At 37.1% G+C, this 21334-nt stretch overlaps 1 protein-coding gene across 4 annotated transcripts in view; it reads right to left on the bottom strand.

The window, feature by feature from the left end:
• Nucleotides 1-741: 741 nt before the first annotated feature.
• The window catches only part of ATAD2B (ATPase family AAA domain containing 2B), a 74610-nt gene continuing 54017 nt past the window's right edge, over nt 742-21334 (bottom strand). For 3 of the 4 annotated variants that reach the window (XM_071439912.1, XM_071439921.1, XM_071439940.1), the window contains 5 exons: nt 20171-20308; nt 8474-9169; nt 6761-6888; nt 5460-5588; nt 742-4096 (listed from right to left, as the gene is read on the bottom strand). In XM_071439912.1, the coding sequence (XP_071296013.1) occupies nt 4055-4096; nt 5460-5588; nt 6761-6888; nt 8474-9169; nt 20171-20308 (1133 nt within the window). In that variant the 3' untranslated portion in view covers nt 742-4054. The remainder of the gene's footprint in view (nt 4097-5459; nt 5589-6760; nt 6889-8473; nt 9170-20170; nt 20309-21334) is intronic. The other variant, XM_071439930.1, reaches the window with a different exon arrangement.

Genomic DNA, 21334 nt, shown 5'->3' with positions numbered 1-21334 from the left:
TTACAAGATATCCTTTTGTCAGCTCCCAAATATTTTGTCTCTTTCAACTGGTTATTTTTACAGCCACTGTCAGAAATGAGACCTGAATCTCTTCCCTGTTACCATGGCCATCCCCACCCCTGAAAGACAAAGAGAGACACAAGACCTCACACTCCACTTCCTTTATTCACATTGCAAACCCAAGCTGGTGCTGGAACCTGCAAGGTGAAAACACAGCAGCCCATGCTGAGCCCAGGCTCTCACCAATCAACTTCATTATTATACAACAGGTATTGTATTTCATATCTAATTGTGCTTTCAAAGCTGCATATAAAAGTGGAATTGGGAGTCAGACATGAAGTTACTACTACCCAATTCCTCACCTACTCTTTTGCCCAGGAGCTCTACAGTTTAAGGTACACAGAAAGGAAAAGAGGGAAATGTCCAGGGGTGTTCCATGTCCTACAACTCAAGAGTTCATCTATCAAAAAACAAAAAACAAACAAGCCAAAGCTGTAAGAACAACTTTGCTAAATATAATAAATAGAAAGGAAATAGTCTTTCCTTTAAAAAAACCCTCTAATTAGAAGCCATTTCTCTAATGGACAAACACTGAAAGCAGAAGTTGGACCAAACTGCTCAAAATAATTGAACAGCAAGATCCCAAAGTGTCACACCTAAACTGCAAAACCAAGGAGGTCTAGTAAGGAAAAGACTGTTTCCAGCCATTTCTTTTAAATACATTTTTGAAGGAGCTAAAGCTGTGTTTTCTTGTCATCTTTATTCAAGTATTTCACAGCAGTTATATTACAAATTACAGTAAAATGTTCAAAATTTCCAGAAGTTCAAAAAAATTAAATAACTTACTTCAAACTAATGTAAAATGAAGTCAAAATGCAAAACATCAATTTAAACACAATTCTGAATAAAACTATAGAATCCAAAATATACCATAGCTGATGAAGGAAGTCTACTTAATCCACAAAGTAGACACACATTAATGAAACCAAACAGGACATCCCCATGTCTAAATAACCCAATGTACAAGATACAAAAGATGCAAGTACAAGCCCAAATTCAAGCTTATGGTGTGATTACAAAATAAAACAAAAACAAAATAAAAGACTATCAGCTGCAGGACCTGCCATTCACGAGACTGAAGGTAAAACCAGCGCTGACTCACCAACTTAATTAAAAAAAAAAAAAAAGGAAACGATATTACAAAACCCAGTAATCCTATAAATACATTGGCATATGAGGAAATCAAGTAACAATACAGAGGACACAAAACAAAACAAAACAAAATAATCACAGGTGAGATTCAAGCTTGCAAATACAATTAACTCCAGAGTCATCACCCAAGAGCAACTCTATCACTCCAAAACAGCCCCCCCAGCCCCCAGGGAAACCTCCTCCTCCTCCTCCTCCTCCTCCTCGTGGCTGGCCACATTCCATAGAGTCCAGGACAAGGACTCACACAGGAGTTTATTTGCAATTTTCACAACAAGAAACAAGGAAGAGAGGTCAATTTGTACAAACTCTTGCCAGTGCTATGTGGCAAAAAAATTAAAAACATACAAAGAGTAAACAAGTTTAGACCACATGGATAGATTAACAGCTGTTTTAACTCTATAACCACCAGACATCTGTAAAGGAAAACAAAAACTGAAGTGTGGTTATTTGGGCTAAGAAGGCGAGTATATCATTTTAGGTAAGCTGTCCACTAGAACATCTGATATTAGCTACGTTTCTCTAAAACAACATGGCAGCTCCTCAATCAGTAAAGTTGCCTCTTAATGATTTTTCCCAATCAACAACTGACAGTAAAAATTTTCCTTTAGAAACCTGACCTTTTAGAACCTTTTTTAATGCTAGGCATTAGCTTAAACTTGCTTTTTACACTCACTGGTGACTAAAATTCTCAACTGTTTTAGTTTATATAAATTTATTATCTTCTTAAAAATGAATGCAGTTTTATCTTCCACAAGTGCTGCTGTTACTTGAACAAAAACTTCTTTGAGTAAGTGAAACTGGAATAAATATTTTTAAAAAATTCTGCAGCAAGAACCTGAGACTTGCAAAAAACCCTTTTATCAGAAACTTGCTACAAAAAATCTGCTACATTTCATTTAATCAAATCTTAAAGTTTGTAACAATTTCCATCAAAATACAAAATGCTGTTAATGTACCAGACACATAAATATCTCAAATAGGTATGATGCTAATAAATACTAAATGAAACATGGAAAAAAATCCCATAATCAAATCTGAGATCAAAGAATCTCATTTAAAATGTGTTTTCTGCTTGTTTTTGTTGTTTTTAATCGCACTTTCCCACCTAAAAAATACAGTGTTTCTGCATGGGTTGCATTTCGGTGTAACTAGACGTACATGAATGCTTAAAATCTTTTCCTGCTATTACCTATGAAGAAAAACAGTGGCATTCAGGGGTGAAAAAAACCTAAGATAGGCTGATGTTTAACCACAATGGACAAAGCACTTTGGATTACTGCAGTAGCCCAAGGCCCATGTTTTCTCTCTCTGCAGCACTACCCTGGGATGAGCCGGAGAGGCGGAGACGAGTCCCTAAGCCTGGGTTTGTACAGGGAGCAGCAGCGTGATTACAGTCCTCCATAAACACTGTTGGTAACTAAAATACAAAAAGCTGAGGTAGCTCAGGATCTCTGCAGTAGTCTGTTTTGTCTGTTAAAAACTAACCACACTGTGTTGCATATTTCTGCACAGACACTTCTGCAGCTACGTAGGGACAGCCACGATGAACGGTTCAGGATGGGAACACCACCAGCCAACTGCTCTAGAACACTTCCCACGTGGGTGTGAAATAAACCAGCCCAGGTAATGTTCTAAGTGTGATAAAACATAAAAACTGCCTAGACTGCTCTCTCCAGCTGCCAGAAAGGAAAGGTGTTGAACCACACAATTCAGACCCAGAGAACTCTCAGCACAGATGGATTCAAAAGGCTCTCTTCCAATCCTCCCCACAGTAACAATGCTTTGCACAGAATGACTTGTGAAACCTAGGAGAAGTTTTTATTTTCAGCTGAGGTTGGGCTCCAGGACTTTGACCAACTATAGTGTCTTCTTGCCTGCACTGCACAGTCCAAGCTATATTACAAACACAGACCTTCCCAAAAAAACCTGCCAGTATTAACCTTGCTTTCCTCAGAGAACTCACACTGGAAAACAAGGACACGGTGGGAAAATGCTTCATTTTTAGCAACACAGAAGAGTTTCACTGTGTAACTTGTTTCTAAAACAAAATATATACCAATGAAAAAGGAATTTCACCATTTTGGTAAAGTATGTGGCTTTTTCAGTGTGTCTTAGTTTAGTTCTGTAGAGTAAGACAGGCATTATAGAACCATAATACTGGCTGCCATCCAATGAAGAGAATACAATTCATCCTTTTGGAGATCTTCATTCTGCAGACAGCTTTCTAACATTGCCATTTGCTATAATCCAAACAAATTGCTTAGCCTTATCTTTCTCAATTGACTAAAAGGCACATTAAAGGCAGTTCTAGAGAGCCTCATCTTCAAATTACTGTACATCCAGTTACTCAAGATTCCTACCACAATGCATCACTGCCTTCTTTAGGACAGATTTTTTTTGTCCATAACCCCAGAGAAGAGAAAAAATTGGAAAAAAAAATAAAAAAAGTTTGCCTGTTTAAAAATATTCAACTTAGATCTGCTCTTTCCAGTCCTCTTGTATGTGTTGGTCTTCACTTTGCCTGAAGTTTCCCCATAGATAATGCATGTAGAGTGAACAAGAGCAGGAATGAGAACAGTTTCTGTAGCACCAAAAATCTCCAAGCTGTGGCATTGTATTCTTTATTTATATCAGATACAACTATATGAAGTTCCGTTTGGTTCTTGTAGGCTGGTTGGTTTCAGGTACCTGAGACAATAGCACCAAATTCAACAGAAACAAAAAGAGAGAGCACTTAAGACCAAGGCTCTGCACATACTTGGTGCAAATGGAAACTGAATGGCTCAGAGGACTGCTCTCCCATGAGCAGTTTGAGAGGATAAACCCACCCATCTTGAGGAGTTCACAGGAATGTTTCAAACACATGAACTGTTCTTTCCATCTCCTGCAAGAGACACAGACCATTAACTATTCATAAATATAGAGAGACAGGAATAGAGTTACTTTATGTAATAATACTTACTGTGATACTTTTTTTAATCTGAACAAATAAATATATGAAAACAGGCACTTCTGTTTATTAGCTGCTATCTGCTAGCAAAACACGATAAAAGAGGGAACTAATTAGAGAAGCATTAATGCAGAAAAGCCCTCTGCAATGACAGTCCATGAGAAAAATCAAGACTTATTAGGGTCACTTATATAATTAATGTGCTCAATATATATTAGGAAAGCATTGCAGTGGCACACTGCATGAGTTCAAGTCTTACTGCACACTTCTGCAGTCGGTGACCCAGCTGTAATCACAAGTCTGCACAGTTTGGATAATCTAAGTAAAGATTGTTCTCTACACACTCCTGCTGGACAAATGCCTTTTTAATCTACCTAATATCTTGCTCAGACTTTCAACACATTTTTAGGTGAAGATGGCAGGGAATAGCATGAAAACAGATTGAAAAGTATTCTGTAGGAACTCTACAAAACCCCCCACTATGGCTTTTCCAGGTTTTGTTGCAAATTATTCATGGAGAAAAATACTTAGTGCTCAGTGATCCAACTGGAAAGTACCAATTGTTGTCCTTTTCTCAGCAGGGCTGGTTATCAGTTGAATCAGCAAGCCAATCCAAACCCTCTGCAGTTACAGCAGTGGTGATGGAGAGAATGCACACCCAGAGCTGGCACCAGCCTGTGCCAATGGTGAAATGACCAATTTGCTGCTGATGTACAAGAGGCCTTGGAGGGCAAACACTTCAGGGACAAAGGATGATGGCAAGGCAGACACCTGGCTTCCACCATGCTGCACTGACCTTCCTAAGGCTGCACTTACTGATCAAGAGAGAGTGTTCACACTTCTAAGGTCTTGTATGAAAGTCAGAATCTGAAACTGCATGGAGCAGAGGGGGGTAAGTTAGTTTTGGCCTAGTTACACCAACACAATAAATGCCAGGTCAGGGTGCCTATGAAATCACCACTTTACAACCATTGTTAGTCATGCCACAAACATGGAAACTGCTTCCACTCAATTTTACTCTGCTATCATGTGCTTTTTATACTGCTGTATTCTCTCCTCTTTTTCCTCCCCTCTTCTAGGTTAAATTCTTAATCCTCTTCTGCAGAAAGCATTCTTAGAAACAACTGCCAGTTTCTAAGTTACCACACTAAGCTTTTTCCTTTTTATAGATACCTTCTTCAAAGTCTATTAAAGGCTTTTGCCTGCTAGTAGAACAATAAATTGACAGATTAACAGTTTCTGAAAAGCCTATCTCACAATATTCAGATAAAGAATAAAAGAAGCTGTACAACATTACCTCTATAAGTTGTGATTTGTCGTAGTCTCTACGATGTCTGTAGATGCATTGACTGAGGAGTGAATACAATCTCTCAAGTTGGTCAACAGTCAGGTTGTCACTTTTCTTAACCACCAAATCAAGCAGTTTCTGTTGGAACAACAAAAGGTGAAGTTAAGAGGGTTTCTAGAATAATTCTTTTTTTTTTTTTTAAGGACAAATAAGAAATACAATGTGTTTCTGAAGCCCTCCTTCAAAGGGATACATACAAATGAAATGAACCACACCTGGGTATCAGCAAGGCCACTGCTTCAATGTTTATACAAAAAGGACTAGATGTCTCCTTTCACTTCTCTGCTTATACCCACACTTTTCTTCTTAAGATTCTTTTACTCAGTATAGCTGGGGTAATGTTTGGTCTTATGGAATGCTATTGCATCCTATTTCATCTTGGTTGGTCATTGTAACAAAGCGAACCCTAAAAACTGCTTTGATGGCCAAGGCAGACATTTTTAAGCACTTATACTGGTAGGGAAAAAAAAGTACCACCACAGGAAAACATTTGGTCTTCCACAAATGTTGTTAAACAGAACAAAAAAAAAGAGAAGGAAGACACAACATATGCAAAATTTCTCATAACAAAGGTGAAAGTATTTTACATAGTAGCAAAGAGTGACATTTAAGATTATTTTTTCTCCTGTCATAACAATTCTGTGGTTTCTGAAGAGATCATCATCTGTATTCCACAGAAAATGGGATCTAAATTTCATGGGTCACAGTAGGTGAAGCTACTTTTTACAACAGAAGACAGCAAATTTTGTTGTAACTTTAACTGAAAAAAGCCTTGAGCTTAAAGAAAACTGGAAGAAAATTAACTAGCAGTTTATAATGCCAAAACATCCACACAAATTTCCATTTGCTTTCCAATCCACTGAATTTTCTCTACCAAGTATACCTTGGTATACACAGGAAAAGATGATATTAACTCCCAATTACCAGGCACCCAGCAGTTTCTTGGTACTTTGCACAGCCAATTAACACATGTGAGTACCTGCAAAAATGGGCAATTAAAAGAGTGGACTGCAAGGAATCCAGTGTCATTAATGGATTATAAGGGTAGTAATGATGGGACAGTAAGAATTCAGTAGTTTTATTAACCTTTCATCCAAAAAACACTGATTGACAAATCATTTCCAGAAGCCACTCTGATCATAATACTTGTTTGCAGTCAAAACTAAAGGAAATGTTGCTTCAGAACACAGAAAGGAAGCTTTTTCAATGAAGTCTGTTAATAGTTCAATTTATTTTTTCAGTTCTGTTACCTTTAGTCTGTCATGGTCAACAACCACAGACGGTACGGGATCTGAGGGTTCCTCTGGAACCTGCTCCAAACTTGTGGGCTTTGACTGCTCCACAGCAACTTTTCGTGCTTTCTTGCTTTTGAACAAACCTGTAATTTGAAAAACAATTATCAGCACTGTCACTCCCACAAAATACAGCCTATTTCTTCACTTCAGTTTGATTTTGCTTGTTTAGTTTGTTGGGTTGTTTGGAATCAAGCAAGACTTTAGCAGTGCACATTATTCATCAGCTTTGCCAATTCTAATGCTTACAGGTGCACAAACCCACAGTTCAGAAGGCACACACAAAATGGCAATCCTTAAAACCCAATTCCAAAGTGCCAACTTTGAAGGAAAACTTAATCCCACTATGAGTTTTCTCATCATATCCCTCTATTCAACAACAACAAATTAAACAGCTTCAAAGACAAGTTCACACACTAAGCAAATGCTGAAATTCTTTCTGCTCAAATGAAACAAATCTTCATTTTTCTCCCTAAAGCATCCCACGTCCTCATCACCACAGTATTCCAACATCTGCTCTATTCCAAACCTCATGCTTTTGTTACACATTTCTGTTTTCTTCCACCTTTGTATTCAACCTATTGACCAAAATATTTTCTTACCCCTTATATTCTCCCTACATTCATTCACTATTTTTCTCCTCAACTATTTAAAACACCTTTTCTTCTCAGGACCCCTGCTATCATAACCATCCTAAAGCATACAAAATTCACCCACCAAATTCAGAAATGTAAAGGCTCTTAACGCATCATGCTCTTCTTGTGATATACCTAGGACCTTTCTTGTATTAGTCGCCTTACCCTCAGAGAAAATGTGTATGTACAAACACAGCCAACATGTACACAGTAATCTTCTCATAATTCAGATCTCTCATTAAAGCTCATTTACTTTGTAAATCTCAGCACTAACTTTTGAAGTAAAGATTCCATTCTTTTAGATAATTCTGAAAGCTCATTAAAAAGGCAATCATGCACAAGGCTTCTATTTCTGTTCCCTGAGGAAACTCTCTCTCTTGTCTTCAAAGGACATGGCCCCTTCTTTTATACACCACCAGGATTTTTCTTCTCCTTCTCTTATCATTTTCCTGCACGGTTATTGTGTTCACTGTGACTCCAAAGCCAGATACCTTCTCCAACAGATGAACAACAATCTGGCTTTTGTGATGAGTTAAACTGCTTCAACTTTTGCTACGCACAGTTTTTTAAAAGAATGCATTCTTTATTTCTATGCTTTTTTATCCACTGTTAATGATATTGTTATCATGTTCTCTAACAAAACAAGTCAATATCTATCACGTAGATCAAAATAGAAATCAGACAGAATATACAGACCAAAGTATGTATTGTATTTATTGCTACTTCTAATATTTTTAAATACTTAATTATTGTTTTAATGTTATCTCAGTATTTCCTACAAAGCTGACAAATATGAACAGAGTATTGTTAGTGTGGGGAAACAATTTCTTGCCTAGGATAAAAATACAGCAAGTCAAGATTGCACTTCTAATTTTTATATGTGAAATTAAATGCTATAAGCATACCAAGAGTTCAAATAAATAGTCAGCAATTAATAAAATATTACTATATAATAATTGTATCATATTCGAGTGAAAAATACATACATTAACTTGGACACTGAGATAAAGACAGAAACATGGAAAACAAGCTATACCTTCTTTATCTGCTTCAGCATCTTTAGTTTCAATGTCTGTGCTCTGTAGTGTTTTCTCATTATTGCTGCAATGTGGTAACTCAGCTTTCACCAGATCAGTTCCTTGATTTTCACTGGAAGCTTCCATTTTCTCCTTTGGCTGATCTTCAGATAAAGATTTTTGCTTGTTACTAGACCAATCACTGTTGTCACAGGGTGAAACAGCATCAAGTGATTCTACTTTACCATTATGACAGGCTGGAACAGGTACACCTTCAGAGCCGTGTACAGATGTCTCTCCATTCACACAGTCCCCTTTCAATGTAGAGTCCTTCTTCAATTCCTTTTCAGCACCCAGGGTAATACTGTCAGTTATTAACAGTGATTCATTTGAGCTCTCCTCTTCTGTGGATGCAAAATTGTTTTCCTTTCCTGATGTCCCATTGTTAAGCCTCTGCTCTGTATCTATATCCATAATATCACAAGAGGATTCATCATTTGTCATAGAGAGGTCTCCTGTTTCCTCTCCATTCTCCTCAATGCAGTCAGTGCTAATCTCTAGCTCTCCATTTTCCAATAATTTATTGTCCTCACCGTGATTTTCATCATCAGCAAATTTTGCATCATCTTCATCTTTCTTTAAATTATTGACTTTCCTCTTCTTAATAATGCCTTTGCCCCACTGGGAGCGCCGTCTTGATTTTCTCCTTATTCGAACTGAAAACAAAAACACCAACAAACACTTTTAGATGCACAGGTACCCCTCAGTACAGAGACCAGCATATAAGAATATGGTGTTGTGTGAGGCAATCAAGTATCGTCACTCTTCGAGGAAAAATAAGGTGTCTGTTGATTTGAATGTGAGCAAATTAGAGGAAACAAGGCATTTTAGAAGTATAACGAATGGACACGCAGTCATCCACTCAATTCCTAAACTATGGAAACAAGAAATTCCTACTTAAAACAGCTGCTTAGTCATTTGGGTAGCTCATTTGGGTAAATGAGGACTCAAAGACAGTTATTCTCATTTTCCCTTTTTAGCTCCTCAGTGATTTGAAGTGATTATACAAAAAACAAATTAAAGTGCAATCCATGGATTCATAGAATAATTCAGGTTGGAAGGGACATGAGGAAGCTTCTAATTCAAACTATTACTCCAACCAGAGTCAGCTGTGAGGGCCATATTGTGCTACTCAACTTCATGCAATATAGGCATGCTATTCCCTTTTTTTCATTATTTCGCCATGAAATTTTACTTTTTCTTATTTCTTAGTTTTATTTTCAGTGCCTTTGAAAAATTACATAATAAACTATTTTTCAGAAAGGTCACTTTATTTTATTAACCTATCTGCAGTGAGATACAACTAAGGTGCTGATCTGAAGGCTTTGGGGCACATTTGTAATTTGATGAGCAAATGCAGAAGGAAGACCATTCCAACCTAATGCTATTGTCAATATCCTTTTCAAAAGCACTAACTAGACACAGCTCAGAAGACCAAGGAAGACACTGAGACAAAGTGAAGCTTCTACATTAAAATCCAAGCAATGATAAAGACTTCTATTTTTGCAAAATTGCTTAAGTTGTGGCCAACTACAATAAATGAAAATCGCAGCCAATAGTAACCAGAGACTGACAAATTTCCATCCCTTTCAAAGTGAACTCTTATGCTGAGCACCCCCATAATGTTCTTTACATTTGTAAGTTGCTCTGATCTATGGGTATTAAGTCCTACACCTGTGCCTGCCAAGCACACACTGAGTTACCAAGATCTCACTTTGAAGATACGAGCACTATGCAGGTACAAGTGTTGAGAATTAATTCACAGCCACTCAGAAGCATAGTTGTACTTCAGAACTTCTCCCCATGAGTGCTGTATGTAAGCAGGTAGTTTAACAACTACATTAGGAGTAAATCCTCACCTTTTAGCTTTAAAGCTATCTAAAGTTACAATCACACTGCAATAAAAACAGTCTCACTTGGAATGTGTATTTATTGTTACTAATAATCTTTATGGAGAACTGCAAGACTTGAGGGAGGGGGGAAAATCCCCTTTCTTCAGCCATATTCAAGATCTGATAGCGACTTCTACAGTCAATGTCACTCTTTTATTGATGACAAACTACAACCTACTCACATAACTTTTCAGGATTTCATGTATTTTTTCCCTAGATTGTGCAAGAGATTTTCATTAATCACTGAAGCAGCAAATCTGAAACTAAACAGGGAAATGTAAACTTACAGACAAAAATAAAAATAATACTCTATTAGCCAATGAATTGAACCTCAGCACAACTCCAAAGATGGGTAAATAAAACACAGAAGGAGTCTTTTGAAGGAAATCTGGTATATCCTAAATGTATAAATAAATAAGTAAGTTGAAAATTTTAAAGATACACAGATTTTCGGCTGTTTAGGCACACTTTGCTGTAATTCAGATAGATATATGAGATATATTGTGAAGTATATTTGACATCTTTTACATCAGTGAGTTGCACTTCAAATATTTACTGTTACATTCCCACTGTGAGTTCCACCTGGGATGAGAATCCATAATTTCCCCAAACACACAAGTACATTCCTAAAATTCTTAGGTGTGAGAGAAATCACTTTAAAGCAAAATGGAATTAATCCTTGTATTAGCCATCTCATTAAATTTCAAGTCTTTCCAAATTGAGAGTCAGCAAGTCCAGCTCACTCAGTGTCTCGTCCAGTATTTTTGAACAAACATTATGGGTGTTGTTTTTTACTGCTGTTTTTAATTAGGACAAAGCAACCACAAAAAAAAAAAAAAAAGTGAGACAGCAATGTCATTTGGGATGACAGAGGAAATTCTGGTTCCAGATCCTTAGCAACCAAAGCATTGTTACACAGATTTTTCTTTTACATAGAGTCAAGCCTCTATATTAGTGAAAAGTTGAGCAAGGAATACAACATCTGAAAACAAAACCTTGCACCAGTCTTTCTGTCCTGCTTAATTCCCCAGTTAAGTTAAGGGAGTGGTACAAGGAGGAGTTTAATGGACCAGAGAACCATGTGACAAATTGCAGACACTGACACCAGATTTCATCACCTATATTGGTCCCCTTTACAGTTACTGAAAATAAAAAAGGCACTACTACAAGAGTATCATGGATCTGAGAAGCTGCCATAAGAGGCAGGAAACTGAATCCTACAGGACAGTTGATTATGACCTTAAAAGGATGAAGGAGCTACCACAAGGTAAAACTGATGCAAAACTGATGCAAAGGGCCACTAGGGAGGAACTAATGGGTTAACAGATTGCTGTTAAAAAATAAGCCTGAAATCCCATCTTAACTATCTTAATGTTTCTATGTTAAAGGATTGTAAACTATCAAGAGCAGAATGCCAAACTTTTTATTTTTTATTCAGTATGATTCATGACTATCAGCTTCCAGCAGGTAACAGAAAGGGACAGCTATTTACAGAAGAAAAGCCTGGAGTGAACTTTGTTTAAAAAATGAACACAGTACATACAAATGCAACTTACTGTCTTAACACCTTTTCAATTACTCCTTTTAAAACTACTCATCAGAAATCTCCCCATTGATACCCAGTCTTTTGGCAATATTTGTGCCAGAGGCAGTGGAAATACTATTGTCAGAAGAATCCTGCTTTATAGAACTGAGTTTCTCTAACTCAAAGTATTATAATAGCAATTATTCACACATGAATACATTCACTTACCTTCTAAATTGGCCAACTATTCACTCTATAATCTTCACATAACCTCTACAGATTTGCCAAAGGGATCTTAATTTTAGTTGGAGCTTCTGTCTGGTTTGCTTTTTCGCAAATCACTACTAAGCATTTTTATTAACAATAAATATCCGTCTGACCACAAGTCACACCTAACATTTCACTCAGGTTCACATGAAGTTGGTATCAAAGCTAAATTTTGCCTGCTCTTTTTTTCCTAACATGCACAATCTATGTAGACAGCATTTTTTAAGTGCTATGTAAGACAATGCAATTAATCGCTGAATAGAGATTTATTGTACATTTTGTTAAGCAGTATGAAGTTCCTCAATTCTTCCATTCCTGTGTTAAGACAATTTCAGAGTCATCTGAAAGACCCATGAACAAGGCAGACAGCATTTCTCCTAGGTATGATTAAAAATAAATTCTGCAATGTCCTTACTTCAGAAGGACTAGTCCTCTAGATGAAGTTAAGTAAAATGAAACCTGTAGCAGACTTTCAGAAATTCTGAATTCTTGCCCACTGACAGGTGCTGCCTGGAGATTCCCCAGTCAGATACACTAAGTAATAACAACATCATCTGGTGACATAAGTACCAGCCCTGTACAGAGCAGAGCACTGCTCTTGGCTATTAAAGAACAGAAATAGTGGAAAAAAAACCCCAAAACTAAAAACATCCTAAAAACTATGAACCAAAAAATTAAATTCCTTCCCAGTTTTCCAAAGTATTTCTGCAAGACACAGAAGTAACCGTGACCTTTCTGTTTAGAGTCTTGGGAAAAGAGATCTCAAAAAAATGGGTGAATAGTACAGAAGTTTCAGAGCTGAGGTATGCACTGTTGCTGTCCCCCAAACCCAGCAGTACAGTGATAGAACTGTAGACTACAGAGAAATAAAAATAACAGTGGAAAAGAAAGCAGGCATAATTAGATTATTCAAAGACTGTCAATTACTAACAAGCAAGTCTGCTTCTCTTAATGTGGAAGAACTCTAATAAGATGCAGCAGAGATCTTCCTCTTGAAATTTCTGTAGTTGGACTACTACAGTACCATGAGTGCAGCACAGTATTCAAGGCTAACAAGTTCACTTTATGCTGCAGAGAAGACACTTCCATGCTTCCACACTGCTTAAAACCCATCACAGAATGTGAATCCTCCGTCAGTAAATGATAAAACTGACATCCATCAAACAGTAATTTCTCTGTTGTAACTGTATTTCATGAAGAATTCCTGGGGATTAAAACCCAAAGAAGATTCTCACGGCAAGGAAGATCACCATGGATCTAGATTTTTAGTCTGTACTATCAAGAACCACTTAAAGCAATTCACGTGTTTTAAGTTTTTCTTCCATGATCAAAACCCTCAACACCTTTCTGATGTCTTGTGTGTAAAGTAACTCAAAGCCTTGAGAAATCACTTATAACCAGCAACTTACACTCTCTTATACAGCATCCAGGATATCTATGTACCTGACAGAGTCATTTAGCTGCTTCCAGTAGCTCCACATTCCTTACCAAGAGGCACTAAATAGTCCACTTGAAAGTCTCTGGAGTTTCTACTCAAAGTCCCAAACTGCAGTCAGAGATAAGCAGCAAGAAAGAACAGATCACAGTTCCACAATGGCTTAAAAAGCAAAGTGAGGTGCCAGCTTCCACTAACAAAGCCATTTCTCCCTCCAAAGCCAGCTATAGCATTTCCACTGCCTCATTTGTGCCGGCACTACTGTTCCTGCAGTAAAACAGATAAGGGAACTAAATCCATCTGAAACATTAGGTTGTTGAGGTTTTTTCTGGCTTAGTTTTCAACATCTTTGGTTAAGCTTTCCAACTCATGAATGACAATGCTGGCACAGGGAACATGGTGGGAATATGCCACCAGCAACAAGGCAAGACAGCTCTTTAGTAGTGACCTGCAGTTTGACCACCTTAAAGTGACAGTGGAACCAACCTCTAAAAGGTGTCATTTTCTTCACCTAGATGGAGGGCACTTAAGGCACAGAACTGACAAACACATGAAAAGAACTCCATGCAACAAATTCACATATTTATGATTTTAATCACCTTATATAACAGCTTATGTTTTGTAAGCAAATACTTGAAGAATCTGGGCATTTCTACTCAACACAGAGAAGTCAAGTTTCATAAGGAGGAGCTGAAATAAGTAAAAACCAAACTTGACTGCAGCATTCCCAATATTTTCTTCCCCAGTCAACTGCTTTCCCCTACCATTCCCAATTATGTTCTCCACCCAAGCACTTCCCAGGGTTTCTCATGGAACTATCCCAGTGTCTCCAATTCGTCCCCACCCCAGCTGAACAGGACACAGGACACACTCCATGTCTGAGGTGTGAATGCCATGCCTGGTCAATACCAGGTTTTACCTGCTCAAATACCTTTTTCAATCTAGCTCCTTTTCCTGCAGTAGACACATGTATTTTTCCAGCTACCAATTTTCACAAAACCCGCAGGAATCTAATCTTTCAGCTCTCAGCTCTTGTCAAATCCGTCTGAACTCCACTAAATGATTTAGAAGTTATTAGGGGAGCAGAGATGGACAGAGAGCACAGGTATGATTTTCTTGGGAAACCAAGATAAAAATATAATTTACATGAAACCAGAGTAATTATATTAGTAAAATACATGGCAAGACTGTCATGCTGGAAAATTAAAGAGGCAAATGAAGTCAAAAGACAATCAGATTATATGTCATCTGTGGAGATAATTTTTAGACTTTTCATCTCTGTAGATCTGCTTATTTCCCCTCTGCTCTGTACAATAGCAACTATTGCAGCTATACACATCCTTGGTACCTTCAGCTGGCTCTTAAGGACTACTGAATGACAACTTCCTGTTGCAAGAGAGCCATGAACAAACACAAGAAAGAATCATAGCTACTGGGTGGTTTCTCTGTCAAGGAGGCAAAATCTGAAGTTAACAAATGGATAATAATCCCAAGAAAATCCACTACTTCTGCAGACAGAAACACTATGTCTTAAAACAATTTAAAGCAAACATTGTCACAGTTTTCATAAGGGAGGGAGGAAGGGATCTATCTGGTCTGAAAACTGTTTTTATTCCATCCCTTGTGCATACCACTTAGAGGGAAAAAAAACTTCAAACTACTTCAGAAGATGGTTTTACCATGTTTACAAGAAAGGTGATGATAATGCTTTCAAGGAAACCTTAAAAGAGGCTGAGCCATCTTGCATTACTCAGTTAATAAAGACAAGAACAAGAGAATATAAGAAAGTCACTGATCAGGTAAATTGTAGAACCCACTTAGCCCTCTGTCAGAGAAAAAAGACACTTGATTAATTCAATAGGCAGGTTTTTAATAGTGATGAAAGAAAATTTCTTTGTCACTAGATATCACTGAGTTCAAAAGTTTGATGCGATCCCAAAAAAGAACAGGCAGTCAAGATTTATTAGAACTCCCACAAATTCACTAAATTACATTTTAAATTAGAAGAATTTAAAAGCCTATGGGGTTTTAAAGAACTGTTAACCAACCTGGAATCATCAGCTACATTGATATTTCCTTCAAAATCAGGCATGAAAAAGAAATTATTTCTCAAATGTTTGAAACTTTCTTTTAAGGCATCTGGTTGAAGGCAGCACAAGAGATCAAACCACTCCCAACCAGAATGCCAACTCCTACACTACCCAGAACAAAATGACAGAGAGACAAAAAGAGACAGTTGTCCCAGCTCTGAGTAAAGATATCCTCACATTCCAGAAAATCTTTTTGGATGGTGCTTATCAAGTAACAGTACTTGCCTCTGTCTCAAGTGAGAATTAATCCAAGTCAAATCTGGAAAGCAGGAGGAGAAAACTAAACAGTAGCAAATACAGGGTAAGTGACAAAACAGCAGCTACTAAGATTTTCATGTTAGCATCTGAATGCTGTTAATTTGCTAATATCCAATTCTTGAATCCAAACTCAGAACCACATCAAAAGGAGAAAACAGTTCAAAGCATCAAAACCATATGGCATCTGGTCTGCCATGTCCTTTGATAAGGCACTGCTGCAGTCCCAGAATCCTAAAGTACAGCAATCACTGACACCACTGTCACAGAAAGGTCAAAGAAGAGCCACTAAACAGATGAAAATCGGACAAAGACTGAGAATAAAACAGTTTCTGAGAAAGACTGTAAATGAAAGACCTTTTCTTTCTAAATATCTTTTTTAAAAAGTCTCGAGACAAGACAAAAACCTTTCCGTTATAAAGCAGAAACAAAGTGTTCCACAGGACAGCAAAGATCACCCATTTGGGGGTGAAAAAGAGCAAACCAAAAACCAATGAACCAAAAGAATCCAACACAAAAAGGCAAAGAAAATATTACTTATTTAGAAACAATGTTTTCTGCCACAGTTTTTTAGATCCTTGCTTGGTTTCCCTACAGTCCTTTCTAGAGAGCCCACTAATCACTTAAATTACTGGGAAAAGTTAGCAGGGTGTTCACTTCATATTTCATAAAATGACTTTCATATAAAACTTATATTTTTAATAGTTTGCATAGCACAAAGGATTTAAATTTTCTTTATTTGCTCCAAATGCCATTTTCACAGTTATGCTATTTATCATATGGCATAAAAAACATCTCTTCTATGAAGAAAACATAAAATCTGCAGTCTATCACTACAATATATTATCATTAAATGCTGCAAAAAAAAGATAAGAATGCAAAGCCAAATCTTCCCCACAGAGTTTATTTATATGTAACACTAAGGGAAGCAAGTGCAACATAGTAAAATGGTATGTACCATGCCCCATCTACTGGCAAGATGGAGCAGCTGGATACAGTTTTATTATACAAGATCCCAATGATTAAAGAGATGCTAATGCTTTCTGAGCTAACTGTATCTAAAGCACTTAATTTAGCAAACACACCGAACTGCACACTGTTGATAGTTTCCTTTTCCACACAGCTCCATAAAAAGGCAAAATGACTCTTCTCAGCAGTGCCCAGTGACAAGAGGCAATGGGCACAGACCGAAATACAAGACACTCAAAATTAAGAAAAATAATTTATTGTTTGTATCCAAGCACTACAAGAGGTTCCCCAGGCATGACACAGAGCCCTCATTCTTGGGAGATTTTCAACACACAACCAGACAAAGCCTTGAGCAACCAGTTCTGAGGGGAGCTAGACTAGAACATCTCCAGAGGTTCCCTCCAACCACTGTAATTTTGTGATTCTATAATCATAAAACTTTTTATATCAGACTTCTGACATCTGTCCCATTCCAAGTTCCCACCAGAATACTTGCACTTTCCTCAAAATACACAGTCGATAATGGAAATATTTTAAATTGTGGCAGAACTTCCCCAAATAGATTTTCAGCAACTTCTAGTAATTCAATACTTTTAAAACTCATCTATACTGTCAGACACAATCCACACAGCTGTACCTTCAACAAGGGAAATGGGAGTTGCAGATGAAATGTAACTCAGGAATGTGCATCACTATGCCTTCTAACAGAAAAATTACTTATTCACCACATTTCCAACAGCCCATCTGGTCCAATCAAATTAACAAAATATCTAAATTGTCTAAAATACATCAGAAAAATTAAATAAATCACAAAATAACAGGTAACTAAAAAACTACGTAATTTTTTATACTAAATATAAAACCTCAGAAAACCAACCAACAAATATTAATCCAACTCTCACTCTCTACTGTACTAGCCCTGAGCAGGACCCTAAATTTGGCAAGACTGCTGCACTATCTGCAGTCCTCTCTGTTTTTAGAGAAGACACTTGACAATAATTTCTTTTAGAGTTCTCAGGTTTGTCATCTGAATTAACCTTTTTGCAGCTCTTTTGTAAAACACTGTAAAACAAAGCCCTTGAAAATAGTAACAACTGATCAGGAAAATAAAGTTATGATTGGTGTTTCTTTCTTTAGATTCCTCTAAGGGAAAACATTACTTCAAGTTCGAACAGCAGAAAACCTGCAATTATTTTCAGAATTATCGAAAAGTATGGTTTTATCCTGTTTAAATAAAATACTTTAATAATTTTTCTTGTTACTCTGATTGTGCAATACATTATAGTTTTTAAAAAAATACTATTTCATGACCATAAAAAAATTCCACTCGCCCCCTAAAATAATCCCTCTTCAGAAATCCCTTCTCCAAACTTACTTCTTCCATTTAAACAATCACAATCTGGAGTTTCATTTTCTGCTATTTGAGCTCCCCACAATCTGCTCAGTTCTGCTCTCACCTTTGTCTAGCTTATCCTCCAAATACCCTTTTAAGACCGTTTCTCTTCCTCATTTTTAGTCTCTGCTGAACTGACCACATCAATCTTCAAGAGTGCCCATGTACTACTTGAATCCTTTCTGCAGATTTCTGATTGCTCATCAATTCCTGGTTCTCTCTCTTGATTACTAGATGCATCACATCCCTCCTGGACTAGTTACCTTTCCTGGACTCAGCCTTAAAAGGCAGATTTTCATTTGATTGTAGACCCAAACACCACTAAGCCTCAATTTTTCTTGCTTTCCAAGCTAGATCATGAAAATACCAACAGGATCAGTGCCTTAACAGTAACTTTGTTGTTTGCACAGTGACACTGGCAATTTCCTGCAGCTGATGGTTCGAGTTTTCAAACAACTGCTGCTGCCTGCACAACAGAGGGGAAGTGAGTGAGGTACTGGAGCTGCTTTGGATGCGAGTCACCAGCAAGGGCTGTTCTCCCCATTCCCAAGGGATGTCCAGCTTGGAGGTCCATAAACCCCACCGTCTGCTGCTCAGCATGCACAGCCAGCAAAGTGCTCTGTAGGGCAGCCAGAGGGAAAAGCTCCATCCTGGACTTCACAGGAATTAAAAAAAATTAATTGGGAATCCCTTCCCTACACTCTCTGTTTAGCACGAGCTGCCAAATGAATAAAGAACAGCTTGGATCCACATCATCAATTTATTATATAACAATTTATTCTAACCATAATTCTGTACAATTGACTTTAATTCCTTTAACGGAAGAAATTACAGCTTCGGGAAATAAAATCATACACCTCTAATTAATTAAACCATTTGACATCAACACTATCATTCATATATAAACAATGTTCATCTCTGGGCAGTTATCACCATACCTAGAAAACGATTTCTCATCAAGGAAAAGCACCATGAAGGAGAGCACATGAAGAACAAAATGAAAATTTGACCGCTTCCATCCATTTGCCATCAATCAGCAATAATTGATAACACTACTAATAATATATTAATAATGGACTCCACATCTTCAGCAGGAAAGCCAGGTGCAACCATTAGTATACCCCCATACTAACTGTCTCTCATAGTCTTTATTTGCTTTATAATGAAAATATCTGCTATGTATTCGCCTGTTCTAATCAACTTACCTCTTGAAAATAATTAGCAGTGCCTCTGATTATGCAAACACACCTCACAATCCTAGAGGTTCTGATCACTTAACTGGATTAATTCAGTAGGCTCCAGGAAGTGTATCTTAACATCCTCCAGTAATGGTTACTGACTGTTGAAAACCATTGCCATAAAGGAAAATACAGTTAAATTTGCAATCTCCTCTCTAGCTTTCAGCATGACGCTGAATGTATTGAAGGCAGGAATTCAATGCAGTGCAGGTGAGAAACTATTAAGCAGTGTAGAGGTATTTACCTACTAATACACAGAGTAAACAAACCTGAAAACTCATCAAACCACTGAAAAGTGTTCTTGGATCCATGTTGTCTTATACTGAAAACAGTGTTTTACAACAAAAAATGCAAAATACTATGCTGCATTAGAAAAAAAATTATTCTTTATCATAAAACCAGAAATCCTGCTTCTTTACAACTTCTTGGGCAGGGATTTTATGTACTCCTAGAAGGAGCATTTCTTAGTTCCATGTGCTTCATGCCTAAAATTACTTCTGTAAATAACCGGTAAGCAGCAGTAGAGACACATTTCCAATGTCTGGCATTGAAAGGACCTCTAATTTTGCACAGTTGTCACCCAAGGTACTTACAAGCACATTTATTTGCAGAGTTGGGCCACACAGCCATGGTGGGTTTTTGCTTGCTCCGAAATGCTTCTTCAACTCTGGCTTCTGTTTTCCGTACAGTGGAACCATGAGGATTTACCTGTTCTGCTGGCACTGAGAAGCCTGCATGCAAAAGACAACCATACCTATTTAAATAAACCAAGCTGCAGGAATCTACTGAATCAAAGAAGAAACTCAGAACACCATACTGCAATAGGAATACATCCATTAATGTTTAGCTGGACATTCAAAATAAAGATTTGCATCAAGAATATTTGGTTTCTGCTGACAAAACAACTTACTGGTTGCATGGTCTTAAACTGTCAGCTCTGATGGATTAGAAAAATGTGACTGCCACTGGTCCCCAAAGATTGACCCTTCTATTCATATTTCCTCTACAAGCAAATTCTTACTGACCATTTCAATCTTTTCCTTATTTTAAACAGTTTTAAAATAAGTGACAATTCATAATGGCATTGTATGCTATATCAAAAAGAGTATCTGAATAAGAACCTTGTATTGTCACTGTGATCTGTGTTATGTAAAATGGATCCATTTCAGAGTCAATATGAGCTCTTAAATTAAGAAAATGCAATTCTGCTTTTAACAAAAAGCGTGGTTTGCTTCCTGTAATATAACTTCATCTCATAGCTTCTACTGCTTCATAGGTTTTTTAATTAAATTCTAAAAAAGCAAACTTTCATATTGGTTAAGCACATTTTGAAGACATAAATGAATATCTGAAGTTCTGTATTTGTGAACTAGAATTTCCTATCCATCCACTAAAATGGTCTTCAAAATGTTATAACACATCTCTAATAGAAACCAGAACCAAGTGATCAAAAGCTGAAAATAAGCTCCAAAACTGATGGATGCAGAAATTAAAAGATTCACACAGAATCTCACATCTCACAATTAATAATTACAACATAGGTTTCTAGGTACTATTATAAAAATTTTAAACTGCATATCAAACATATTTCATTACTCAAAACAACAATCACTTCTACCTTTCTGTTAGCTGGTTTCCACAAGTAGTTGCAAATTTCAATAGTCTAAGATATAGATAGTTGGTTCTTATTTACCAACTTAAAACTTGCTGTCCTTAGGCTTAACATTTTTCAACAACAGCACCTCATTTCAGTAACA

The sequence above is a fragment of the Agelaius tricolor genome, unplaced genomic scaffold (assembly GCF_023055355.1).
Source record: "Agelaius tricolor isolate 1412-34295 unplaced genomic scaffold, bAgeTri1.0.p SCAF_1, whole genome shotgun sequence".
In the NCBI taxonomy this organism is placed as follows: domain Eukaryota; kingdom Metazoa; phylum Chordata; class Aves; order Passeriformes; family Icteridae; genus Agelaius; species Agelaius tricolor.
This window is presented reverse-complemented; position numbering and strand designations above follow the sequence as displayed.